This window comes from Sus scrofa, chromosome 6 (genome assembly GCF_000003025.6).
Source record: "Sus scrofa isolate TJ Tabasco breed Duroc chromosome 6, Sscrofa11.1, whole genome shotgun sequence".
In the NCBI taxonomy this organism is placed as follows: domain Eukaryota; kingdom Metazoa; phylum Chordata; class Mammalia; order Artiodactyla; family Suidae; genus Sus; species Sus scrofa.
In genome coordinates this window covers 86,173,611-86,201,469 of record NC_010448.4, presented here as the reverse complement: position 1 = coordinate 86,201,469, position 27,859 = coordinate 86,173,611, and the positions used below count along the sequence as shown (strand labels likewise).

The 27,859-nt window shown below is 49.6% G+C and overlaps 1 protein-coding gene across 10 annotated transcripts in view; it reads right to left on the bottom strand.

The window, feature by feature from the left end:
• Positions 1-27,859, bottom strand: part of PTPRU (protein tyrosine phosphatase, receptor type U) — a 90,406-nt gene that overhangs the window by 26,679 nt on the left and 35,868 nt on the right. For 6 of the 10 annotated variants that reach the window (XR_002344957.1, XR_002344956.1, XM_021095725.1 and 3 more), the window contains exons 9-16: positions 21,895-22,004; positions 21,377-21,578; positions 20,920-21,022; positions 18,261-18,534; positions 17,461-17,497; positions 16,558-16,696; positions 12,091-12,120; positions 9,654-9,811 (exon numbers count right to left, since the gene is read on the bottom strand). Coding sequence is in view for 8 of the 10 variants with exons in the window: in XM_021095725.1 (XP_020951384.1) it covers positions 9,654-9,811; positions 12,091-12,120; positions 16,558-16,696; positions 17,461-17,497; positions 18,261-18,534; positions 20,920-21,022; positions 21,377-21,578; positions 21,895-22,004 (1,053 nt within the window). In the remaining 2 variants the exon portion in view is untranslated. The remainder of the gene's footprint in view (positions 1-9,653; positions 9,812-12,090; positions 12,121-16,557; positions 16,697-17,460; positions 17,498-18,260; positions 18,535-20,919; positions 21,023-21,376; positions 21,579-21,894; positions 22,005-27,859) is intronic. The other 4 variants (XM_021095731.1, XM_021095732.1, XM_021095730.1 and 1 more) reach the window with 2 other exon arrangements.

The following is a 27,859-nucleotide window of genomic DNA, read 5'->3' as shown; positions in this document are numbered from 1 at the left end:
GAATCTGTGACATTCTAGCTTAAACAAAAATAAGTAGGGGTTTTTTTTGGGTTTTTTTTTTTTTTTTTCCCATTAGACCTCTTAGGGCTTCCAACATGCTAATGTGTATTTTAAGAGATGGGTGGAAATAGCAATGTTTCACCTCCGCCTTTCACCACGGAAAGCTTTTGTTTGTTTCATGAAACATCCTGAGGGTAACACAGTGTATAATGGGATTGAGAGACAGGCTCTGGAGTCAGGCAGGCCTCAGATCAAACCCCAGCTCTGCATGTGACCTTGGGGATATTACTTACTCTTCAGAAATTTCCCTTTTCACAGGACAAATGAAGCTTCAAATTGTTACTCTTGGAGTTCCTACTGTGGCACATTGTGGTAAGAATCCCACTGCAGTGGCTCGGGTGGCTGCAGAGGTGCAGGTTCAAATCCTGGCCTGGTGCAGTGGGCTAAAGATCCGGCATTGCCACAGCTGCGGCTCAGATTTAATCCCTGGCCCAGGAATTTCAATATGCAAAGGGTGCAGCCAAAAAACAAAAACAGGAAGTTCCCCTTGTGGTTCAGTGGTCATAAGCCCGAATAGTATCCACGAGGATGCAGGTTCAATCCCTGGCCTCGCTCAGTGGCTTAAGGATCCGGCACTGCCATGAGCTGTGGTGTAGGTTGCAGACACAGCTCAGACCCCTCATTGCTGTGGCTGTGGCGTAGCCCTCTCCCAGGCTCTCCCCGGCTCCATCATGACTGTGGGACATCTTTTGGGAGTAACTGCTGGACAGCTGATGTTTGCAGAGAGAGCTGAGGCCCCGAGGAAGAAACCTGAATCTGAACTCTGACTCAAGTCACTGGACCTCTTTGGAGCTCAGTTTCGACGTTTGAAAATGGGGATCCTCAGACTTTCCTCAAAGATGGGCCCTTTCCCCGATTCCCATCCACCCTCAGGTGAAGACAGGTCATGGGTTATACCATCTAGCAGCACGCTCTACTTTGCCCTCACTATTTGCAATTAACAAATAATTTTAGGAGTTCCCATCATGGCACAGTGGAAAGGAATCTGCCTAGGAACCATGAGGTTGCAGATTCAATCCCTGGCCTTGCTCAGTGGGTTAAGGGTCTGGATCCCGCGTTGCCGTGAGCTGTGGTGTAGGTTGCAGATGCGGCTCGAATCTGGCGTGGCTGTGGCTGTGGCACAGGCTGGCAGCTGTGGTTTCAATGAGACCCCTAGCCGGGGGACCTCCATATGCCATGGGTGCGGCCCTAAAAAGCAAAATAGAATGAAATAAAAATAACTTTAAAGAAACACGGCCTATAATAACAGCTAACAATAGCATACTGAGTGCTTGCCTAGGCCTGGCATGATTCTTAGAATATTCAATCCTAGAATATCCCTATACTGCAGGCACTACTGCGATCCCCCTACTAAGTGAGGAAAGTGAGGCCCAGAAGGGTCAAGTTACCTGCTCAGCATCAGGATTCAAACTCAGGCCCATCTGACTCTGGGATTCCGTTATCTTAGTCAGTTTTCCTCTTCCTGATAAAGGGGCATTTGTGGTGAGGAAAGAACTGGCTACTTATTTGACAAACCATTTGGCTAGAACCCACTGCTTCCCATGGAGTCAGGAGCTCTGGAGGGACAGGGCTCAAAGGGTGTGAGGGTTTTCAGGGATAGGATTGGAATCAATGGGGAAACATCCCAACATCTTGGAAACAACTCAGCTCAGCATGTACTCAGCATGGGAAGTCCCTTTTTTTTTTTTTTTTTTTTTTAATTTTTTAGGGCCGCACCCACAGCATATGGATGTTCCCAGGCTAGGGGTCGAATGGGAGCTGCAGCCGCTGGCCTGCGCCACAGCCACAGCAATGCTGGATCTGAGCCGCATCTGCGACCTACACCACAGCACACAGCAACGAAGATCCTTAACCCACTGAGCGAGGCCAGGGATTGAACCTGTGTCCTCACAGATTCTAGTCGGGTTTGTTAACTGCTGAGTAGTGACGGGAACTCCTGGAAGTCCCTATTTAAAATTTTCACACTGAGGATGCCTCAAAATCAACATGGCTTTTTGTTCTAAACCACAAAAATCTGGCCCCCACTTGTTTGGAAAAGAAAAGGAGGTGGCGGCTAGACCACCATGGGGCATAAGAAAGAAGAAAAGGCACCGAAACTCAGCCCCACTCTCCTGAATACTCCTTGGGTTCCCCTGTGTGCTGCATCCGGCCTTCAGTGCCCACGCCCTCCTCACCAGCAGTCAAATCTTTTCCATCTCAGCTGAAGCCTTGACCGCTCCTGCCCAGAGGTGTATCTTATTAAAACGATAGCAGCACTAACGGTTCCCGCCACCCCCGTGGCAATTGGCCTGATGTGGATTTTTCTGGATCAGTCTCATCTCCCCAGCTAGTCAGTGAGTTCCTCCGGAGCAGAGCCCGAGTTTCCTGCCTCTCTGCAGCTCTCCGCAGGACTCAGCAGCAAGGCATGTGCCCACGCCACCCCCACCTCCCACTCTCCCCAACACGGGCTTGAGTTTTCGGCCCAAGCAGACCTCTCCACGTCGTCCCTCCCTGCTCTCCACACGCTCTTCCTCTTGCAGCTGTGCCTTTCCTTTCCCATCTCTGCTGGCCCAAATCCCATCTGGTCCTCCAGGCCCAGCCCCATACAGTAGAAACAGCAATTTGCAATTCAGAAAAACCTGCATTTAAATCCTGACTCTGCCACCTTCTGGCTGTTTGACCTGGACAAAGGATTATTCTCCTCTTTGGGTCTCTGTTTCCTCCTTTTAAGATCAAAGATTGATAATAGCTACTACTATGCAGGACTATGGTGTGAATTTAATGAGGCAGGTGGCAAAGAGAACATGATGGATGTATGCGTGTCAATGAATTTGAAAACAAATGAAGTGGGCAAAATTCCTGGACAAATATAACTTATTAAAATTGTCTTTTAAAAAAATTGTCTGAGTTCCTGCTGTGGCTCAGCAGAAATGAATCTGACTAGTATCCATGAGGACGCAGATTTGATCCCTGGCCTCACGCAGCATTGCTGTGAGCTGTGGTGTAGGTCACAGACACAGCTCGGACCTGGCGTTGCTGTGGCTGTGGTGTAGGCCAGCAGCTATAGCTCTGATTAGACCCCTGGCCTGGGAACCTCCATATGCCGCAGGTGCAGCTATAAAAAAGACAGAAAGAGAGAGAGAAAGACAGAGGGAGGGAGGGAGGAAGGAAGAAAGGAAAGAAAGAAAACAACAGAAGATGGTTTCACAGGTGAATTTCACCAAACTTTCAAGGAGCCAATTACTCCAATCTCCTGTGATCAGGAAAAAAAAGAAACCTCAATGCATCTTATAAGATGAATACAATCTTGATACCAGAAACCAGACAAAAATAGTGCAAAAAAGAAAACTGCAAGCCAATCTTACTAGGAAATACAGCTTTAAAATCTTGAAAAATATAATTATGGTGAATCCAACCATTCATAAAAAACATTATGCATCATGACCAAATTGAATTTATCCCAAGAATTGAAGGGCTTTTTTTTAATTATTGGGGCAGGGGGGAACCACAGCGTGTGGTGGCTTGATATGGGATCTCAGTTCCCAGACCAGAGACTGGATCTTGGCCACAGTGGTGAAAGCACCAGCCTTAACCACTAGACTATCAGGGAACTCCCTTGAAGGTTATTTTAGCATTAGGAAACCTAAAAATGTCACTCACCTCACTAACAAACCAAAGGAAAAAATATGACATCGCAGTAAGTCCAGAAAAAAAGCATTCAGTAAGTTTAGCTCTCTAGGCCTTAGTGGCATCTTCTGAGAAAGCTCCGCGCCATGAGAGCGAAGGGGAGGAAGAAGCAAGTGTGCAAAAGAAGAAAGATGAGGCAGAGGTCCAAGGAAACTTGTCCACCCGTGAAAGCCACAGGACCGGAAACAAGGAAAGCCTAGAGGCCAGGGACGCTGGTACAATTTGTTGGACTGCATGCCTTCTGTCTAGAACGTGTCTCAATGGATCTAGAACAACTTTTTGCCATTCTGATCACCTCGACCACTTTGAGACCCACCTTGCTCATATCAAAATGGTCCCTTTTGGTTTCTTGCCCTGGACCTATGACATTCTGGACTAGTTCTGTTATCAGTTGTGGCTGAATGTAACACCTGTACAATAGACTATCTGTAGTCTTAGCTGAAGGAAAAAAAAAAAAGCATTCAAAAAAGCATTCAGTAAGTTTAATGCCCATTTAAAATAAAACCTCTTGGAGTTCTTCTTGTGGCGCAGCAGAAACAAATCCGACTAGGAACTTTGAGGTTGTGGGTTCGATCCCTGGCTTCGCTCAGTAGTTAAGGATCTGGCACTGCCCTCAGCTGTGGTGTAGGTCGCAGACACAGCTCGGATCCTGTATTGCTGTGGCTGTGGCTTAGGCCAGCAGCTGTAGCTCTGATTCAACCCCTAGCATGGGAACCTCCATATGCTGCGAATGTGGCCCTAAAAAGCAAAAAGAAAAAGAAAAAAGAAAGTTTGGACCCTGAATAGCCAAAGCAATCTTAAGAAAGGAAAACGAAGCTGGAGGTATCAAGCTCCCTGACTTCAAACTACACTACAAAGGTGTAGTAATCAAAACAGTATGGCGATGGCACAAAATCAGACATATAGATCAATGCAGCAGAAGACAGAGCCCCAAAATAAACCACACACATATAGTCTATTAATCTATGACAAAGAGGCAAGAATATACAACAAGGAAAAGACAGTCTCTTCAATAAGTGGTGCTTAGAAACCTGGGAAAACAGGACAACTACAGGTAATGGAATGAAAATAGACCATTTTTCATATCATACTAAAAAATAAACTCAAAATGCATTAAAGATTTGGGCATTTTTCCAGATAAGACATACAGATGGCCAACAGACACACGAAGAATGCTCAACATCACTAATCATCAGGGACATGCAAATTGAAACCACAATGAGATATCACCTCACACCAGTCAGAATGGCTATCCTCAAAAAGTCAAAAAATAACAAGTGATGGTGAGGGTATGGAAAAAAGGGAACCCTCCTGTTTGTGAGAATGGAAAACAGTATGGAAGCACCTCAAAACCTTTAAAATGGAACAACCATACAATTTTGTGATTCTACCCGAAGAAAATGAAAACACTAGTTTAAAAAAGAGATTGGGGAGTTCCCGTCATGGCTCGGTGGTTAACAAATCCGACTAGGAACCATGAGGTTGCGGGTTCGATCCCTGGCCTCGCTCAGTGGGTTAAGGATCCGGCATTGCCCTGAGCTGTGGTGTGGGTCGCAGATGCGGCTTGGATCCCAGATGCGCTTGGCATAGGCCAGCATCTACAGCTCCAATTAGACCCCTAGCCTGGGAACCTCCATATGCTGTGGGAGCGGCCCTAGAAAAGGCAAAAAGCCAAAAAAAAAAAAAAAAGAGAGAGAGAGAGAGAGAGAGAGAGAGATGCACCTCAATGTTCTCTGCAGCACTATTTACAACAGACAAGATACAGAAGCAACCTAAAAGGCTGTTGACAGATGATGGATAAAGAAGATGGGGTTATGTAGATATACCATGGAATATTCACTCAGCCATAAAAAAAATGAAATCTTACAATTCGTGACAACATGGATGGACCTGGATGATATTATGCTTAGTGAAATAAATCAGACAAAGACAAATACTGTATGTTTTCACTTATGTGTAGAATCTGGAAAATCAAATAGACAAACATAAAACAGAAACAGACTCATACACACGGAGAACAAACTAGTGGATGCCAGAGTGGAGAGGGGCAGAAAGATGGGCAAAACAAATGAAGAGGATTAAGAGGTACAAACTACCAGTTATAAAATAAATAAGTCACAGGGATGTAATGTACAGCACAGTCAATAATACTGTAATAATTCTGTTTGGTATACAGGCCATAAAAATATCAAGTCGCTATATTATACACCTGAAACTAATGCAATACTGTAAGCTCAGCATCACATCGTTCGTCATTAGGGAAACGCAAATTGAAACTATGAGATACCACCTCACATCCATTAGGATGGCTGCTATAAAAAAACTTTTTTTCTGGGGGAAGAATAAATTAGGAGGTTGGGGTTAACATATACACACAACTACATACAAAATAGATAACCAAGGACCTACTGTATAGCACAGGGAACTATATTCACTATTTTATAATAATCTATAAGGGAAAATATTCTGAAAAAGAATCGAGATGTATATATACATGTGTATATGTATGTATAACCGAATCTCTGTTGTATGCCTGAAACTAACATAATATTATAAGTCGACTATACCTGAATCTTAACAAAGAAGAGCAAAAAGAAAAAAAAAGTTTCTAACAGAAAACGTGCTGGCAAGGATGTGGGGAAAACTGGAAACATTATATACTGCTGAGAGGAATGCCAAATGGTAGAGCAACCAGTATGGCAGTTCCTCAAAAAGTTAAAAATAGAACTACCACATAATCCAGCAATTCCACTTCTGGGTATATACCCAAAAGAGTTGAAAGCAGAACTCAAAAGAGATATTTGTGTACATCCATGTACATAGCAGCACTATTCACAATAGGTAAAACATGGAAGCAGCCCAACTGTCTATCAACAAAGGGACAAGAAAAGTCTGGTATATATTACTCAGCCTTAAAAAAGAAAGGTAATTCTAAAAGAAGCTGCTGGAGTTCCTATCATGGCTCAGTGGTTAACAAACCTGACTAGCAACCATGAAGACATGGGTTCCATCCCTGGCCTCGCTCAGTGGGTTAAGGATCTGGCATTGCATGAGCTGTGGTGTAGGTCGCAGACAGGGCTCAGATCCTGCACTGCTGTGGCTGTGGTGAAGGCTGGCAACAACAGCTCGGATTCAACCCCTACCCTGGGAACCTCCATATGCCTCAGGTGCAGCCCTAAAAAGACAAAAGACAAAAAAATAAAATAAAATAAAATAAAATAATTAATTAAAAAAAATAAAAGAAGCTACAATATGGATAAACTTTGAGGACAACATGCTAATTGAAATAAGCCTGTCCCTAAAGACAATGACTACATGATTCCACTTCTATAAGATAAAGTAATTAAAGTCATAGAGACAGAAAGTAAAATGGTGGCTGCCAAGGGCTGTAAAGGTGGGGAATGGGCAGTTATTATTTTATGGGTAAAATTTCAGCTTTACAAGATGAAAATTGATTTATATTTTCAATTCAAATCTATCCAACAAAGTTTTCCAAGGAAACTGAAAAGATGATTCTAAAATATCTAAAATAGGAAAGGAAATGAGGGCAAATACAGCCAAGACATCCCTGATGGAGCACAAAGTTGGAAAGGCTTGATATTTCAGACAGCAAGACTTAGATACCTACAGGAATTGGTACCGGCACAGAAATCACCAAAGTGGCCAATGAAAGAGAATAGGGAGCTAAAACACAACCCATATATATATGGAAATGTCATATATGGTAAGAGTGGAACTGCAAATCGGTGGTGGAAATATGAATTATAATAACTGATGCTAAAAAATAAAAAAATTAAAAACAATAACTGATGCTGGGCCATTTGGTTTTCCCAATAGAAAAAATTAAGTAAAATCCTTAATTTATATCACACACAAAAATCAACTAAAGATGGACAAAGGAGTTCCCTGGTGGCCTATCAGTTAAAGACTCAGCATTGTCACTGCTGTGGCTCGGGTATGATCCCTGGTCCATGAACTTCCTCATGCCATGAGCATGGCCAAAAAAATAAAAATAAATAAAAAATTAAATGTAAAAATCTTCAATCATGTAAAAAAAATGTTTAAGATGGATAAAAATTTAAATGTGAAATGCAAAATAGTAAAAGTTTTAGACAAAAGTAAAAAATATCTTATGCCCTTGCATAAGGAAGAATTCTTTAAGAAAACACGAAAAATAGAAATCAAAAAAGGAAAAGATTGATGAACTTGACTAAGTTCATTTCAACTGAGCTGAAATAAAAATCTGTTCCTCCAAAGACACTATAAATAACCTGCAAAGATGAGCCACAAATTGGCAGAAGATATTTGCAATTCATAAGGGACAAATGATCCTCATCCTAAATATATAAAGAATTCCTCAAAACCACTAAGAAAGCAACAGAAAACCCAGTAGAAAATTAGGTAAAAAACATGAACAGGCATTTTATGGAAGAAGAAACCTGAATGGCCAATAATGATTTGAAAATATGTTCAAACCTCATTAGTAATCAGAGAAATGCAAATTAGGTCTATAGAGAATAACCAGCTTACACAAACACGTTTGGCAAAAGTGAAGAAGCTCGGCAAATTTTGATCTTGATGTAGAGCAATGGAAACTCGTACCCCCTGCTGCTAGCAGTGAACACAGGCAAAGACACTTTGGGAAACAATTTGGCACTGTCTTATAAAGCAGAACAGGCACCTACTTTATAATCCAGCAGTTTACCCTCTAGAATCTGCTATGCAGGTGCATCTGGAGATTCATTTAAGAATGTTCACAGCAGCCTCGTTTGTAATAACAAGAAAACTAGGAACAAATCAAACGTCCATGGATGGCAGAATGGAGAAATAAATTGTGATATATTCATACAATAGAAAACTATACATCAGAGAAAACAAATGAACTATAGCAAAACATCCACCTGGGTAAATACTAGAACATGGTGCTGAGTTGAAAAATAGTGATTTCCTTTTTCTAAGCTCAAAAACGAACAAAATTATGTAATGCACTGTTTGGAGACAGAGGCACATATGATAAACTTACTCCCCCAAAGGCAGGAAAGTTAGAAACACAAATTTCAGGGGAATATTTCCATGGAAGAGGGGAGCACCCAGATGACATTCACATTCACCAGTGGGGTTCATCGGTGTTTGTTGTATTATTATGACTTTATGATTCTCATAAATATTACATTTTCTTTTGTACAAATCAGCACCAAGTAAAATAAAAAGATGTGCGATGAAGCAATTTATGATAAGCTACTTGCACATACAGCCAACTCATTCTACTCTCCCTGCAGGCCAGGCATAGCACTAAATGATGTACGAACATCTGTCATTTAATCTTCCAGCAGCCCTACCAGCAGAATGATCTTTATCCACTACCCGCCCCCCCTTTTCTTTTGGCTGTGCCCATGGCATGGCAAAGTTCCTGGGCCAGGGATCGAACACACACTACAGCAGTGACCCAAGCCACAGCAGTGACACCACCAGATCCTTAACCCACTAAGCCACCATGGAACTCCTCTTTATCCTCATTTTATATCTGAGGGAGCAGACACCCAGAGAGGTTAAGCCACTTGCCCCAGGTCACGCAGCTAAGGGGATCTGAGATGCAAACCCAGGTCTGTCTGAGTCCAGAGCACTTCTTCCCACACAGCAGGAAGGAGGCTGCTCTGAGCCCGCAGCAAGCCCTCCTGAGCCCCCAGACCCTTCCTGCAATGAACAGGTGAGCTTGCATTCCTCTTAGAAGAATCTGTGTCTAAGTCTTCAACTTTCTTCAAGCTCCTCCAGGACAAAGGTAACACGTGTGCCTTCTCTGTGCCAGTGCTGGTACTCAGCAGGGCCCAGTAAAGGTTTCCATTTCAGCTCAGGGTTTACAGAATTGTCTGTTGGCTGTTGGCTCAGGAGGAGGGCCTGGGGGCCACAAGGAAGGGACAGGCACTCACCCCGGGGGCTGTAGCCATGGGCGTCCATGAAGGAGAGCCCCAGCCGCTCGTCCTCCTGCAGGGTGCTCTGGTCTGTGAAGCTCCGGTCCACGGCACTCATCATGTGGGTCTTCTCCTGGCGGTAGTTGACGGTGGCCTTGGTCATGTTCACTGGCTTCCTGCAGAGGTGGGTAGACGGGAGACGTGGGTGCTCTGCTGGGCAGGACAGCACCCAGACAGGGAGGGGAGACCTGGCAGTCAGGGGTCCTAGAGGCTAGAATCCAGTCTAGAAGCATCTCTGGATGCTGAGGGGGCTCTGCCTCCATCCTTTGCTCACCACACCCAGACAGCTGCCTCCTCCTCTGAGAGAGATTGGGCACGGTCCCTGTCTTGGGACCTTTGCTGAGAGCAGGGGATGAAGCAGCAGTGGCCTCGGGCTGGGATCTGCATCCTGACTCCCAGTGGCCCCAAGGCCTCAGGAAATAAATGGGAAAGAAAGTCACTCTGGGCCTATTTTGGGGCCACCGTGCTCCAAACTTGGCAGATAGCTGTCCCCACTCCAGCACCAGCGTGTCCCATATGTAACCTTCCTTCCTCCATCCTCACCAGACAGCTGCCCTGCAGTGGGGATGGACTACACTCCTTCCTGGCAGGGGGCCTGGCTAGACTCATGAGTCTCCACTGGGCACAGAATGAACTCCAATCATGGCTTCTTCTTACCCCCAGAAGCCCTGGAGGGTCCTACCACAGGCCACACTGGATTTGTAAAGAAATCTATGCAGGGTCCATATTCCTGTCACCGCCCACCTGTCCATCCAGCAGAGGGAGAAGACAAGAGGCCCCAGGCCCTCCCGAGAGGGCAGAGCTTCTGGGGAAGCCCCTGGGCAAGGGTCCCGCACAGCCCAGGCCTCCAGCCCAGCTTCATAGATGAGGACGGCAGTTTGTGACCCCAGGGAACTTGGAGCAAAGTGGGAGGGAGAACAGGGAGTGGGGAGGCAGGGGCCACTGCTCCGTGACCATGACAATGACAGAGGGGCTGAGCAACAGGCCAAGAAAAGACTTGGGACCTTCATGGAGACTGGGGAAGAGCCAGGAACCAATCACAGGGGAGGCTCAAAGAAGCAAGATGTTCACCTGCTTGAGAAGCCTCTGTGGCTGTGACCTTGACCATCGATATAAGAGAGAAGGTGGAGGAGGAAGGGAGGTGGGGGGGGGGCAAGAGAACTGACAAGAGAAGGAGGAGGAGAGGAAAGGGACAATGACAAGCAAAGAGGGTGATGGGGAAGGAGACAGGAAGGGAGGGGCAGCTCAGGCACCAGCAAACCACAGGGGAGACAGAGGGCCACGGTCAGAGGACAGCCGGTCAGGCTGGCTGAACAATGGGGCCCCAGGAGGAGCCGTCACGATTGGGTACGGCCTCGAAGGCAGGCTGCAGCGGTGTGCCACAGGGCTCTGTTCCCAGGCCTCCTGGTCCACTTGGCAGAAGAACTTCAAACACCAGCCAACCAAGTCCACAGACAGAACCAGGAGGACACCGCATGCCGCAGCCTCCAGCCCAGCTCAGGGTGAGAGCAAGCAGATGCCATGTAGTGTGGACACTTGGGAAAGTTCTGCATTTAGGTTCAAAAATTAGCTGCACGAGTAGAGAGGGAGGGAGGGCTGCCTTGTCAGCAGCTCCTGGAAAAGCCGAGCAGGACGCTCCACGTGAGCTGACAGGGCTGTGGTGGCTGGAAAAGCTAGTGTGACACTGGGTGACATTGATGCAAGAAGAGGGTCCAGGGAGGAGAGAGACCACTGTCCTCAGGACTAGCCTGGAGCCATTTGGGTCGGCTCTGCAAGGAGGGGACAAGCACTGGTGCAGGAGAATGTTCTGGAAGCTTGCAGAGTCAGAGAACACAGAGTAGAGTCGGTCAGGGGCCTGCCTGTCCTGTGACTTCTGACAAGTCCTTTAACCTCCCTGAGCCTCAGTTTCCTCGTCAGTAAAATGGGGTGATCATAGTGCCTCTTCTCAGGGTTGTTGTGAGGTTTCTGTATGAAGAACTGAGCCCAGAGGAGGAGCTGGGCCCAGATGCAGAAGGGCTGGTCACCCCTGGGAGCTGTGCGCACTGTGGGAGCTGCTATGGTCTGACATCAGGAGGTTCCAACCGGCAAGAGTGGCTCGAGACACAAGGGACTGCCTCAGGGGGCGAGAGGTCAGGGGACTCAGGGAGGCTTAGTGACTTGCCTGGGACGGCTCATCAGAGCCAGGTCTGAATCTGAGCCTCTGACCACAAAGCCAGGGCCTGTGACCTCCACACAGGACAATGGGGAGAGACAGAGCAGAGAAGAGAAGCTCAGAGACAGGGTAGCCGAGGAGCAGGGGCTGAGCCCAGGCAGGGGTGGGGGAGCCCAAGCCCAGCGGGGGTTGGGCACAGGGCTCCCCTGAGGGGCAGGGCTGGGAGGCGGGTACACTACTTACGGGTAGTAGGAGTAGGCATAGTGGTCTCTCCTGGCAGCGTGCAAAGAGAACAGCACAGGTGGGCCACGGACCTTCCACAAGGCCAGCCCAGGGTGGCACCACCAGCGGTGAGGGGGCTGGTGCTGTCCCTGCTGGGGATGGGGCTGGCCAGGGACCCCCAGGGCTGGCGGGGCTCAGTTGCTGAGGACCAGAACCCAGGATCCCTTCCAGAACCTTCCCCAAGACCACTGCTGGGATGAGGAGGAGGTGGGGAAAGGGGCTGGGGAAGAGCAGAACTTTCACACACAGTCATGCACACACGTGTTCACGAAGAGAAAAACACTGCGGACACACTCATGTGGATACGCACATACACGCCCAAACACAGAAACACACAGATGCACGTGCACTTACAGACATATACACACATGCAGACACTCGTACACCTGTATTCAAACACACTTACACACTGACAGATACATCCACACACACACACAGGTGCCTGCACTTACAGACACGGATACGCCCCACTCACACACTCAAGGCACCTGCCACACTCACCCCTGCAAGCAGCCCCCGCCTCAGTCTCCCTGCCCCTCCCCTGCAGGTCCCTCAGCCCAAGGGGACAGCCCTCTGCAGGCACCTGTGCCCATGACAGGGAGAACGAGTGGCTGGGGCAGGGAGGGGACAGGTGGGGGGGATGCAGGCTGGACTCCAGGGCAAACTGGGGCCGCCCTCACCCACTCAGACTGTCCTGGGTGTGGGGTCCATTAAAGGAGCTGGGTCACCTCCTCACGGGGCAGCCAGAGCACAGCTGGGTTAAGAGCCCTGACATGACCTAGAGGAGCCCGCAGTGTTGGGGCTGGGGAGTCTGAGTCCACCTCCCAGGCGGGAAGCTGGTCATGGTCTGCCTGGGGATCTCTGGGAGTCAGCGAGAATCCAGATCAGGCCCAGGACCTTGACCCCAGAGCCAGCTCCCTCCTGAGACCCTGTCTAGGCCCACTCTAGGTTCCTCCATTCACCACCCCCATGTCACCCAATAGCAGGGAGGGAGGGAAGGAGCGGGGAGGGGAAGACTGAGGCCCAGCCAGGGCAGGAGATTGGCTCTAGGTCATGCAGTAGGTCTTGTCCATCCTGGGGACAGAGGGGCGGGTCCAGAGCCTAAGCTGGTCACTGAGGTCCTGAGGGTAGGGGGCCAGGCTGAAAGAGTGGCATTCTTCTAGTCTCAGCTGAAATACCAAGACTTTAAAAGGACCTTCCCGGAGTTCGTGTTGTGGCTCAGGGGTAACAAACCCAACTAGTATCCATGAGGATGCGGGTTCGACCCCTGGCCTCGCTCAGTGGGTTAAGGATCTGGCATTATTCTGAGCTGTGGTACAGGTCGCAGATGTGGCTCGGATCCTGCGTTGCTGTGGCTGTGGTGTAGGCCGGCAGCTGCAGCTCTGATTCGACCCTTAGCCTGGAAACCTCCATATGCCGTGGGTGCAGCCCCCAAAAACAAAACAAAATAAAATAAAATAAAATAAAATAAAAGTAAAGTAAAAGGACTTTACCTAAGGACTCCTACTACATTATGACCCCCTTTATCCTCTCTCTGTCCTCCACCCCCGACACCCTGGTCTTTTTAAAATGTTTAATGCCAGGCTCCCCGCTTATGGCCACCGGGCACAAGAGGACAGCATCCTGGTCTTTTTTGCCCATTGCTGGATCCTCAAGGCCCAGGACAGTGCCCAGCAAATTATGAATCTTGAAAAATATTTCACTGAACTCAGTATACCATAAGGGAAAACTTAAAAAGAACTCCACCTCTACGAGCCCCCATTTCCTTCTCTAAACAAGTGAGGTTAGTAATAATCCCCCCATGGCAAGCACATGCTCGGCTCTTCCATTCCCCCTCTGCCTGCTGAGCTGGGGGTGAAGGCTCAGGAGGACCCCAGCCCCCTGGGCCAGACCTGGGGATACACAGCCAACAAGACAGTCCAGTAGGGACACGCAGGGACAAGTCCAGCAGGGAAGAAAAGCATTCAGCAAAGCACTGCAAGTACATGAATAAAGTGGGGGAGGGGGTGGGTAGTGCTGCAAAGAGAGCGGCGGGCGGGAGGCGGGGCGGGGGGGGGGGGTCCTCTGGGAACAAAACCAGGGGAACCAACCAGTCTGGGATGCCCCGGAATTCCCCAGGGGCAGGGGCCTCCAGCCTCACTGTCCACAGGGCAGGGCAAGATGGAGAGGTGGAAACCTGCCCCCAGCTGTCTCCCATAATCCCCCCACCCTAGTGCCCCCTTCCTCCAACAAGGGTGCCCAGGAGTTAACCGGAAGCTGCCTTCCCCGGGCATCCTCCTAATCTGCCCATTACATCTGTAGCTCAAGTTGATCTGCCCCCGCCATCCCTGCCCGGGCTGCCCTGTCCCGTGGCACCCCACAAGGCAGACTAGGGGGCCCCTCAGGAGCAGTGGACCCTGACGACCAGGTAGGATTCGGGGGGATGCAGCAAGGTGCTACAGCATGGGACTGAATGGCTTTTAGAGGAGCTGGGGGAGGGTATCTAGAGGCTTCCAGCAGCTGCTGCATAAAGTGGAGGGTTTCCTAGTGAGGCTCTGCAGCGTCTCAGACCCAGGCTCTCCTTGGCCAGCGCTTTCTTTGCAGGGTGCCTGACACCCCTTACTTCGCCAATCTTCCCCCAAGGGTAGGTTTCTAGGGCCTCAAATACCACCTACAAGTCCCCCCAAATCTGACCCCTCCCTTACAGCCCCCTCTATCCTCCCTACCCCCTAGCACCCCCAGAGCCTTGCCATTTACTGTGCACCGGCCCTGGTGAGACCCTGCACATGCTCAGCTGTGAGAAGGACTGGCTTTGCAGTTCAGGCCTGGGTTTGATCAGGACTCGCCTCTTATTAGTCAAGTGACATGGGCAAGTCGCTTAGTGAGATTCCTCAACTGTGAAAAGGGACTTAGACCTGATTCGTGGGTCAGGATTCAAGAAGGAAAAATTCCCTGATGTTCCTCAAGCGCCAGAATAGTGCTTGGTACACAGTAGGTGCTTAATAACTACCGTTCTAATGGCTGGTGTGAGTAGAACCCCGCCCCCAGCGTAATATTCATCAAATGATAATTTAAAATAGTTGGTCTCAGGAAGCTGTTCAGGGACTACAGGAAGGGAAAAAACATAGTCTAATGCCCTGGACAGGCCACCCCCCTCTGCCCCCCTACTGCTGGCCTGCCCCACCCCCAGACTCTCTGGAAGAGTCTCTCTCCTGATGGTGCTTGGCCTCAGGCAAGGGGGCCCTGGCCAGTTCTCCCTCATCTCCCTGGATCTTTCTTATCTGCTCCTAGCAGCCCAGACACCCAGAGCCAACCCACCCATGTGTGCCCAGCCTGGCAGCAGCAAGGACTACAAAAGCCAGAGCCCAGGTGGCGAGAGGGTGAAGCAGGCTGGGCGGGTCTAGGCCCTCTCTGGGCCTCAGCATCTCCATCCCTCAGTGGCTTGGACCACAGAGTCCTGGGGCTGCCTGGTGAGGAAGGAGGTGGAGTGGGGGGTGGGGGGAGGGGAGAAGAAGGTCTTAGAAGCCCCCACCTGGGCTCCGACCTGAGGCTCAGCCCTCAGCTGCTCCATATACCGGGCTCCCAGGAGAGGTTTATCGGGCGTAAAGACAGGTTCTGCTGCTTTAAAACACTGGAAAACCACTAGACTAGATGTCCTTGAACTACCTGGCAGCTCTCAATTTCTGAGATTTGAGCCTCTACAATTCTAAACTCTGAGATTCCTAGAATCTCAAATCCTGGATTTCTAAAACTCCAAAACTGTAAGTTCTAGATTCAAAGATACGCTGGGATTCACTATGCCTCCTGCAACATGCACTAGGAAACTCATCCTCACGAACATAAGGCTGGACCTTGGAGGCCTGGGAGACGGCAGGTGCAGGAGGGAGGTCTCTGCTGAGTCAGGGGCCCAGGAGGACTCCTGGGGGACCCACAGCAACAGGGTCCAGGGCAAGCTGAGCGCAAGAGAGGGTCTGGAAAGACCCACGGCTCAGGGTTCTTGGTTTGAAGGGGAGTGAGCACCAGCCCCACCGCTTCAGGGTCAACCCCACAACCCCATGGTCAAGGCAGACAAGTTAGCAGAATATCTGCAAGGGGCTGAGGGTGCAAAGTCAGGTTACCTTTACATCACCCCCAACAGAACAGCCCAGCAGGCACAGGAGGGCAGGGCCCACTTCCAGCACAGCTTCCTGGCAGTGGGCACTGGGCGCCCTTCCCTGGAGAATGGCACCTGGCACTGGCCAGACCTGGGCTCCAGCCAAGCTGCTCTGGGGCAGCTCCACTTGCAAAGTCTCTGGCTTCCCACCACCCGGCTTGGGTCCATCCACAGGCCTGATGCCCAGGCTGGCAGCCCTCCACACAGCCGTCGGGCGGCTGCCCTCCCACCCTCCCAGCCTCCTCTGTGTTCAGCAGGCCTCTGATGGGCAGAAGCCTCGGGTGGGCCTCACTCACCCCTTTCGGATGATGATAATAATGGCCCCCAGGAGGAGGATGAGGACGGCAAGTCCCCCTGCACAGATGCCCAGGATGAGCCCCATCTCCTCCGACCTCTGGGACACCTCCAGGGGCTGTTTACTTTCCTTGCAGGCAGCTGGGGAGAACAAAGCAGGACAAAGGATCAGAGGGGAAATCAGGACCACCTTCCCCCTGCCCGCTCCAAGGAATAAACGAGGCTGCACAAAGAGGAGCACAAAGACAACTGCCCCACATCCTCTGCAGTGTCTCAGTGCCTTCCAATGAGACCCACCCGCCACACCCCCCATGTCGGGTCAGAGGCTCTACTGCCCTGTTGCCCTATTAGGAGTAGCTCCTCTCAGCTCTCTACTTCCTCAAATCCTCCCTATCCTTCAGTGGATGGGAGATGGAGGATGCCTGGGGCCTTCAGACCCACCCTCTTGCCCTCCTGGGAGGTGATGGGGAGAGAATTTTGTACCTCGGGCATCTGCGGATGGGGAGCCAACCAGTTTCCTCATTTGGGAGCAGGGACAATCCCTACACCACAAGGTCCATGCTGTCCCCCCTCTCCCACCACAGGAAAGAAGGCAGATACAGACCCCAGAACCAGTGGCCAGTACCCCAAACCCTCACAGCCTGACCATTATGGCTCGTCCTTCTCCAGGCCCCTGCCAAGGCCCTTTCTGTGACCATGGCAGGATGGGGGTTTGTCCCCCACTGCCCAGTCTGGGACAAGGAGCCCTTAAGGCAGGGCACATAGAGACCAAGAAGGGAAAAGTTTCCTGCCCCCAGGCCAGTTGGACCACACTCCTCTGCTCCCACGGGCCTGGGTGCTCAGGGGTCCACCTCCCCAGGGCCCAGCAAGCCCACTGCTGAAGGACTGACCTCAGGGGGACTTACCTTTCCTGGCGATTCGGATGCAATTCAGCCGGGTCTCCTGGAGGCACAGATGGGGGTCTCAGCACTGCTGAAGCTGGGACCTGACCCTCCCCAGAGGGAACTCATACAGCCAGTCTTGGGCCTGGTCAGGGCTTTCCCCCTGTGGACTGTAACTAAAGACACCCCACTGGCTGGCTGGCCTGGGGGGACCAGGGAGGGAGGGGCCAAGAGGGAGCAGCCTGCAAATAGGCAAAAGCCTTAGGAAAGGGGAATGAGATGGGCGGGAAAGGGAAACAAGGAGGGGGAGCGTCTCAAGAAACGAAGGTAGAGCCTAGGTCTAAGGGTCTAGAGGGGGCTCTGATTAGGAAGTGGGAAACCTGGGAAGTAACGATGGGCGGGGGGAGCCTGGAGAAGGGCAGGGCTTCTAGGAGGAGGCGGGTTCTAGGCCTCAAGGTCTAGTGAAAGGGGGAACCCGAGATGGACCCCCCTCTGGGGCGACAGAAGCCTAAGATAGAAGACCAGGGCCTCAGGAGAGGCCAGCGTTTAAACTGGGAACTTGGATGAGAAAAGTCTGGGAAAAAAGGCTCAGGAAGCAGGCACTGCTGGAGGTTAGGAGCCCAGGGTTAGGGGGCGGGGCTCAGAAGAGGAGGGCGGGGCTCAGGTGAGCAAGAGTGAGTGGGCGGGGCTACAAGAGGGCAAGGGTCGACAAGAGGGGGCGGGATCCGGAGGCGGTGGAGCCCGAGGGTCTCTGGCCTGCGTAGCCCTCTGCTCCAAAGGGTTCCCAGCCTATCTCCCCTCCTCGACCCCAGCCGGCCCCTCACCCCCTTCAGGTGGCTCGTTGCCTGGAAGTAGATGAGGTAGGCCTTCCTGGGCTCAAGCGGTGGGTTCCAGAAGCCACGATAGGTCTGGTTGTCCCCCACGGTGAAGGGCATGGCCTCAGACAGACTGCTGGCCGCCAGTTCTGCCCCGAAGTAGTGCACCAGGCCGCGGGCCAGCGCCGCGTCGAAGGTCAGGGGCACTGGGAAGCAGTCCTGGCCGCCCGGCTCCCGCCGGAGTCTCCGCGGCCGCTCCTCCTCCACAATCACCTGGTACACGCTGGATGTGGGGAGGGGAGAGCACGGCGGTCAAGGTGGCCAGAGGACAGGGAGAGCCATCTGGTGACTAAGGCCGCGGAGAGGGCTCATCTCGGCTCTGCCTCTCACCAGCTGTCAAGTCACTTAACCTCCCCCGGCCTCCGTTTTCCTCCTCTGTGAAGTGGGAGTGATCACAGGACTGTTCCACAGGTAGGGGTGAGGAAGGAGGCAAGTTTCACAAGCAGCAGGTGCCTGTCAGCTGTTCCTACTGTAACCCAGGCTGAAAAAAACTGGGCCCAGCTCAAGGGAACCAAGCCCTAAAGCCCCAAAGCCCCACTCTGACTCCTGAGTGAGTCCTCAAGGCCTCAGGCTCTACTGCAGTTCCCCACAGCTCCCTCTAGGCCTCAGTAAATTCTAGTTAGGTACAGGAAGCAGTCACTCATCCAGAAAATGTTTACTGAGCTCAGACCTGGGCCCTGTGCTGGGTACTTGGGATGTGGGCTTCCTGAAACTGCCCTCCAGTCGGGAAGCTGGTCACTGAGCCGAAAAACGAGGTCCCACTAACCCTGCATCTCGAATACCCTCCCAGCCCAGAGGCAGCCTCAAGTCTGCAACTCTGAGCCTGCCATCTCCCAGTCCCAATGGCTGATTTGAGCTCCCTGGTCTGATTTGTGTCTCCTGATCCCGACTTGTGTGTTTCTGCTTATTTTCATCACTTTGCTGAATGGCCTTTTGCTGTGAGCGCCTCCAAATCCTCTGTGGAACAGAGCCAGGCGTAAACAAATGAATGCTGACATATTTAAATATTTCCAGTCCCAGCCTCGGTCACATCTTAGCATATGACACCCAATACTGACAGCCTGCACTCTGGGAAAGTAGAAATGCCTTTTCCTTGCTCTCCAGATGTTTCTTCTGAGCTTCTGAGTTGGGAGGGAGTCACCCCAGCACCCTGGGATTTGGGCCAGACAGGGTCATTCTGTCATGAGCCAGCCCAGGCCCCTGTCAGGTCCATTTCCCAGACTGAGGTCAGGCCTCCCCTGAACCCGGGTCCCACCAGGAGATGATAATAATCATTAGCCATGAATAAAGCACACCTGGATCTGGGATGATTGACATCATGCCTCCTATTGAAAGGAGGCTCAGAGAGGTGAAGGGACATGCCCAGGGCTGCACAGCCCTCCGGCCTCTCCTCTCGCTCGTGTTCCAGCCCTCATCCCCACCCAGCCTTGCCATCATCATTCCTGAGCAACGCTGATGGGGCCTGCTCACGGGATCCCTCAAGGAGACAAGGAAAGGAGAGGTGCTGCTGGGTTGCCTAGCTCCTTCCAGATTCAGTGGCACCAGGGCCCTGAGGCTCCTGCAAAATGCCAAATGCCCTGAGATGCCCAGCCTTTTTCCTGGGTCTCCCCTGAGGGTCTAGGAATCAGCTCAGGGCAGGCTTTACAGTGGAAAATCCAGGGGAGGGAAAGCAGGAGAAGAGAAGGGGAGAGGAGGGAAGTGAGGGCGTGTCAGGAACACCTGGGCAACCCATGACCTTCTTGGGGGCCTTAGGAACACCCTCCCATGCCCAATGCGGGCTGTCACCCTCTCCTTTATGACCTTTATGGTGGACCAGAGGGGCAGGGCAGCTCTGTGACCTCAGGGAAAGGTACCAGCTTTGCAGGCAGAGCCGGCTTCCAAATCCCAGCCCTATCACTCACCAGCTGTGTGGCCTTGGGGTCAAGTTCTTGAGGCTCTCTGAGCCTGTCCCCTGATGTGTAAAATATGGGTACTAGAACCCAGGCCACAGGCTGCCTTGAGGATAAAAAATGACACGTGCAGGTAAAGTCCCTGACATGATGCCTGGCTAATGGGAAGTATGTGCACACGTTCCACAAACACACTCACACACACACACACACACATCAAATGTCTTCATTTCACACACACCCCATCTTGTCTCCAACACCTTCTCCCCAACGAAGGCAGCCACTACGGCATCAACTTCCTCTGCAGAGAAGGAGGTGGAGAAGCAGGCTCTCGGCCCCTCCTGAGAGACAGCCCTATGTGGCCGGCTGCCCTCGCCTTCTGCAAAGCCCGTCCCTGTGTCTCCCCAGACAGGACCCTCCAGGGAAAAAGCTGGGAAGAAATAAGGCCCCCAGGGTTCAATTCTCCAAGGTGTCTGAAGGGAGACCCTCTAGAGAGGCCTGAACAGTCCCCTCTCCAGGCTGGACACTGTCCAGAGGTCTCATGACAGTCACCATCAGACACCTCGTGGCCTCGCAGAACGTCCTCCTCATGACACTCTGAACTCTGAGTGCAAGACTGAGGGAGGACCAGGGTGGCTGGCCTGGGGGGGCTCTGGGTCAGAGGAGGAGCCTCTTCCCTACGGCCTTGACCTCCCGCCCCTCCACACAGGCGTCCCCACCTGATGGGCGCACCGCGGCCCTGCGCTGGCCTCAGCAGCACGGTGATGGTATTCTCAGACTCGCCCAGGGGCGACGGCATGTCAGCATAATCAAAGCTGGGAGCTGGGGAAGGGGACAAGGACATAAGCTTAGAGCCTGGCCACTGGACCAGGAAGGCCAGGGCTCCAGCCTCCTTGACCCTTATCCTCAGATCGCTTCTCCTTCAGCCACAGCCTCCTGTTCCCTCTGACTTGAGCTTCTCTGACCCCTGACCTCAGCCCTCCAAATCCACAGACCCTCATCTCCAGACCCCTATGGTTTAATCCTCCCTGACCCCTGACCTCAACTTCTAAATGGTACACTTATCTCAGCAGGCGTTCTCCGTCACCACCTCCATGAAGCCCCACCCCCTCCCCACAGAACCCAGGGATGCTGGGCCCCCTCCAAAGAGGCCAGGCCGGGTCCGGTGGGGCTCACCTGAGATGTTGGTAGTGATCTCAGTGAGTGCCGCTTGGCCGAAGCCTTTGCCAGTGCGGGCCCGCACGGAGAACAGGTAGGTGGTACCTGGGTGCAGGTTGGAGAAGACGTGGTAGGTCTCGTTGCGGAGCTTGGAGATGGTACGTCGTGGGCCCGGCACGTTCACTGCCGGGTCTGACGACTCAATGCTCTGGTAGCTGATCTGGGGGCAGAACGGGCAGGCAGGCAGGCACAGGGATGAGGAAAGGCATCACTGGTCCTGCAGCCTCGCACCCATCATGGTTCAGGTGTGCTATGGACAAAGTTGGGCAAAAGGGAGAGGCCCAGGCCTCTGGGCACCTTCGCCTCTCTCTTCTGCCTTCAGGGCCCCTGACTCATAACTCACAGGGCACAGATCCCAGCCACAGCTGAGGAACCCCACTGATTCATCTCTGTTCCCCCACCCCATGCACCTCCCTTTCCAACCTGTGGGCCCACCTTCCACCAGGGGCCCCAGTTGTAATAGGTCCAGAACCCACCTCATATTGAGTGATGAGGCCATTGGGCTCCTGGGGCTCCTCCCACTTAAGGAAGATCATGTCCTCCAGGGGAGTGAAGGTCAGAGACTCGGCTGCGATCCCACCAGGCACTGGAAGGGAAAGGCGACGTGGGACAGGGGAAATCAAGCTTTGGAACCAGACACCTGGGTTCCAGTTCCAGCTTTGCTTATTTCCCAGCTGGTACACTTGGATTACTCAGGTTCGCTGAGCCTCGGCTTCCTCATCTGCAAAATGGGAATGCTAACAACCTCTCCTTCATCAGAATTAAAGGATGTGATGTGCATAAAGCCTCAAGGCAAATATCAGCACTACCATATGGTTCAGCCTACGCCTGAGTACTTGAAAAGGGCAGCTGGCATCTTCATCACTGTGCAGGTTGCATTCGGCAAAGAAGATTGAATGCTCCTATTTTGTTCCAGTTGACTGGTTTTCAGAAAATATAGAAAATTTGCCAGAAAAATGAAAACAATTGCATGAGAGTGGCAGGGTTGTGTATGGGTGGAGATGTTTTCTTGTCTATAAATTACTAATTACACAAACAATACGTTCAAAGTAGAAAATAAAAATAAGGAGTTCCTGTCGTAGCACAGCAGAAAAGAATCCAACTGGGAACCATGAGGTCGTGGGCTCATGGCCTTGCTCAGTGGGTTAAGGATATGGCGTTGCTGTCAGCCGTGGTGTAGATTGGCAGATGCAGCTCGGATCCTGGGTTGCTGTGGCTCTGGTGTAGGTACTGTAGCTCCAATTAGACCCCTAGTCTGGGAACCTCCATATACCACAGGTGAGGCCCTAAAAAGCCAAAAGAAAGAAAATCAAGATAAACATAAAGAAAATTCAACCCAGAAATACTACTAACATTTGAGCATATAACCTTTCCAGTATGATTTGGTTTGGTTTGTTTTTCATTGGGTCTTTTTTTTTTTTTTTTCTTTTTATGGTCACATATGTAGCATATGAAAGTTCCTAAGCCAGGAATCAAATCAGAGCTGCAGCTGCAGCCTATGCCACAACCACGACAACACCAGATCCAAGCTGCATCTGTGATTTATGCCACAGCTCATAGCAACACCAGATCTTTAACCCACTAGGCAAGGCCAGGGATCCAACCTGCATCCTCACAGAGACAACGCTGTATCCTTAACCTGCTGAGGCGCAACAGAAACTCTTGGTTTTTGTTTTAAGGTATCATCTTAATAGCAGGCTCAAGGAATTTCTTCTGGGAAAAGAATCATCTTCATTTGGGAAAACACCTTGATAAACCATTGTGGGGAAGCTAAACTCCTAAGGTGGGGGAATGCAGAAACCAAGGTAACAACCAATAACAGCTCAAGGGCCTTGGGTTAAAATGAACACTTAACAAACAAGGCGACACCACTATCCACCCACCAAAATGATAAAATGAAAAAGACAATTCCAAGTGTTGGTGAGGATGCAGAGCGACTGAAATTTTCACATACTTGCTAGTGTGAGTGTGTAAACTGATACCACCACATGGGAAAACAAGACATAGCTACTTATCATAAACACATATCCTACAACCTATCTGTTCCACTCCTAGGCATAAACCCATTAGGAATACACGTATCTTTTTTAAAAAAGAAAGAAAAGAATCTACAAGGATTCTATTGGCAGCACAATTTAAAATAGTTGAAAACTGTAAATAACCCAAATGCCCAATAAAAGAAAATAGGATAAATAAATGTGGTATATTCACACAATGGACTATTCAGCAATGAGAATGACTTCTCCAGAACTGTACGTACACATTGACTGAACCCTTCAAGCATAAAGCCGAGGGAAAGCCAGTTATAAACAGAACATACATGGTATGAGTCCGTTGATGTAACGTTCAAAACCACGCAGAAAATAATCTGTGGCATTGCAGGGTAAGATAGCAGTCACCGTTGGGAGGTTGTGAGTGGGACAGTGCATGAAGGGGGGCTTCTGGGCTGCTGGTGTTGCTTTCTCCTGGTCTGGGTGTTGGGTATCCTGATATGTGCCATCTGTGAGAATGCCTTGAGCTGACCGCTTAAGATAAGCACATTTTCCCTAAGTATTACACTAATACTTCGGGGAAAAGTAAAAATATTAAATAATAAGAAGTTATTGGGAGGAGGGAGGAGGAGGATAGAAAGAGAAGAAAGAGGAGTTCCCATCATGGCTCAGTTGTAAATGAACCTGACTGGTAGCCATGAGGCTGCAGGTTCGATCCCTGGCCTTGCTCAGCAGGTTAAGGATCCAGCGTTGCCGTGAGCTGTGGTGTAGGTCAAAGACACGGCTTGGATCCTGCATTGCTGTGGCTGTGGTGTAGGGCAACAGCTCTAGCTCCAATTTGACCCCTAGCCTGAGAATCTCCATATGCTGAGGGTGTGACCCTTAAAAAAAAGACAAAAAAAAGAAAAGAAAAAAGGAAAGCCAAGTGGCCCAAGCGAGGCCTGGCCCGGGTTGGGGTGAAACAGCCACGACAATATACCCTCTATGGAGAGAAAGGAAAGATCAACAGTTTGAAGAATGGAGTGGTCTGATGTTCAGCTTGAGGTTACTTGGGAAGGGTAGCAGAATACGCCACCCTGAAATGTACCACTTGTACAAGGCTTATTTTGAGCCGAATTGAGACAGCAATAGAGGAGCATAGATAAGAAAAAATCTCTCCCCTCCCCCTATTTGCCTAAAAATAGAATATAAATTTGTAAAGGTGCTCCCCTCCCCTCTTGACCAAGAAGGACAGAATTTAATCACTGAGAAAACTCTAGACCCTTACCAGTCTGGAGGAATCTACATAACAAACTTTACCAACTACTATTAGTTTCCCCATACATTTTTTTTTCTTTCTTTTTTTGTCTTTTTGCCATTTCTTGGGCGGCTCCCACAGCACATGGAGGTTCCCAGGCTAGGGGTCCAATCGGAGCTGTAGCCACTGGCCTACGCCAGAGCCACAGCAACGTGGGATCCGAGCCGCGTCTGCAACCTACACCACAGCTCACGGCAACACGGGATCCTAACCCACTGAGTGAGGCCAGGGATCGAACCTGCAACCTCATGGTTCCTAGTCAGATTCGTTAACCACTGCGCCACGACAGGAACTCCAAGTTTCCCCATATATTTGACTTCTAATTTGCTGCCCCTAGAAGCTCAAAGTCTTTTTCTTTTCCTTTCTTTTCCTTTTTTTTTTTTAGGGCCACTTATTTGTGGCATTTGGAAGTCCTGGGCTAGAGGTCGAATTGGAGCTGCAGCTGCCAGTCTACACCACAGCCACAGCAACTCGGGATCTGAGCCTGGTCTGCAACCTGCACCACAGCTCAGGGTAATGCCGGATGCTTGACCCACCGAGCAAGGCCACGGATCAAACCCTCGCCCTCATTGGATACTAGTCGGGTTCGTTACCACTGCGCCACAACGCGAACTCCCTCAAAGTCCTTTTCCTTTGTCTTATCACTTCTTTAAAATTTCACTGTTTGTTTATTAAAACAAACTATAAGCCCAAGTCCTAACCACTCCCTGAGTTACACATCACTGAATACTCCACTATATAGGTGCAAGGGACATGTTAAACCACTCCTGTTTCCTAAAATAGAAAATAATCTGAAAAAAAAAATATATATATAACCGAATCACTTTGCTGTACACCTGAAACTAACACAACATTGTAAATCAATTTTAAAAACTGTTTAAATAATAAATAATAATAAACAAACTCCTGTTTGTTTTTCTCTCATCAACTTGCCTTTTTTCAGTCTAATTTACAGGGCCCCAGCCAATCAACCTAAGCTGGGTAGAAGAAAGAAAGTTCAGTTTTTCCTTCCCTGCATTTGCAATGATCCAGAGTAAACTCCTCCAGTCCTCACTTCCACCCCAGAAAATCCTCAGTACATCAGCACAGGGCATAGGGCACACACAGTGCCTACGGTGAGTGGGGTTTTCTGGAAATCGAGAAAGGAGTTGCATTTTGTATCTGGGCCACTGCTGTGCAGAACAGAAAACTGCACATATGAGGAAGAAAAAGAAGAAGAAAGAGAAGCAGCAGGAGGAGGAGGATGGAGAAGAGGAGGAGGGGAAGGAGGGGAGGAGGAGAGATGGAAGGAGGGGGAGGGGAGGGGGAGAAGAGGAGAAAGCAAAAGGAAAAAAGAATTTTTTTTTTTTTTTTACTTTTTAGGGTTGCACCTGCACTATATGGAGGTTCCCAGGCTAGGGGTCAAATCAGAGTTGCAGCTGCCAGCCTACACAGCTGCATCTGCAACCTACACCACAGCTCCCAGCAACGCTGGATCCTTAACCCACTGAGCAAGGCCAGGGATTGAACCTGCAACCTCATAGTTCCTAGTCGGGTTCATTTCTGCTGGGCCACGAGAGGAACTCCTTTTCTTTTTTTGGAAAAGAAATATTAACCAAGGAGTGTAGCTATTAAGAAAAACAACTCTCAAACAGATGCCCAGGTTTGAAACCCAGTTCTGCTACCCATCTATGACCTCATCTGCAAAATGGGAATAGTAATAGTAAATAACTACACTGAGTTGTCATGAGGAGCATATGCATTAATGTATGAAAAGCATTCAGAAGAGTGCGTGACGTGTAGTAAGTTCGCAATAAATATTAGCTAGATGTATGTAGAACAGTGTACTCAACAATGACAGAATGCAAAAAAAAAAAAAAAAAACCAACAACAATGACAGAATGCATATTTTTTTCAAGTGGACCATTTACCAAAATTCAACCATATGACAGGCTGTAAAGCAAGGATCAAATTTCAAAAGAGAGGAGTTCCCGTCGTGGCACAGTGGTTAACGAATCCGACTAGGAACCATGAGGTTTCGGGTTCGGTCCCTGCCTCTGCTCAGTGGGTTAATGATCCGGCGTTGCCATGAGCTGTGGTGTAGGTTGTAGACGCTGCTCGGATCCCGTGTTGCTGTGGCTCTGGCGTAGGCCAGTGGCTGCAGCTCCGATTCGAACCCTAGCCTGGGAACCTCCATATGCCGCGGGAGCAGCCTAAAGAAATAGCAAAAAAAAGACAAAAAAAAAAAAAATTTCAAAAGAGAATTAGAGAATGTACTCTGACCACAGTAGAAGTTAGCAAGAAGTCAATAACAAAAAAGACAATCAGAAAAATCCCAACTGCTTAGAAATCAAACAACATAATCCTGTATAACTCTTGGGTCAAAGAAGAAATCATAACAGAAATTAGAAAATATTTTAAGCTGAATGATACTGAAGACAGGACATATCAAAATTTGTGGGATGCAGCTAAAGCAAGGCTTAGAAAATTTATAGCTTTACATGTGCATATCAGAAATGAATAAAGGCTCAAAATCAATGATCTAATAAGTTTCCACCTCAAAAAGCTAAAAGAACAGCTGACAAAATTCCAAAGAAGGTATTTTTTAAAAGAAAGAATAGAAAACAAATATACAGAAAGAAAAATAAGCGAGGCTAAAAGTTGTCTCTTTGGAAAGATTAATAAAATGTATACATTCCTACCAACAATGAACATGAAAACAAAGACACAAATTACTAGTATCAGGAATAAAGAGGGGGCGAGCACTACAGATCCTACAGATGTTAAATAAATATAATAAGAGACTATTATAACCACCTTTATGTCAAGAAACTTGACAGCTTAGATGAAATGAACAATTTCCTTAAAAACACAGTACACCAAAATTGATACAAGAATAGAAAATCTGGGGAGTTCCCACCATGGCACAGTGGGTTAAGGAACCCATGTTGCCACAGCTGGGGTGTAGGTTGAAGATGTGGCTCAGATTTGATCCCTGGCCCAGGAATTTCCATATGCGGCCGAAAAAAGGAAAAAGAAAAAAAAAAAGAATAGAAAATCTGATGATACAACCACTATGGAAAAAAGTATGAGGTAACTCAGAAAACTGAATATAGAAATCCTACTTTTGGCATATATCCAGACAAAACTTTCCTTGAAAAAGATACCTGCACC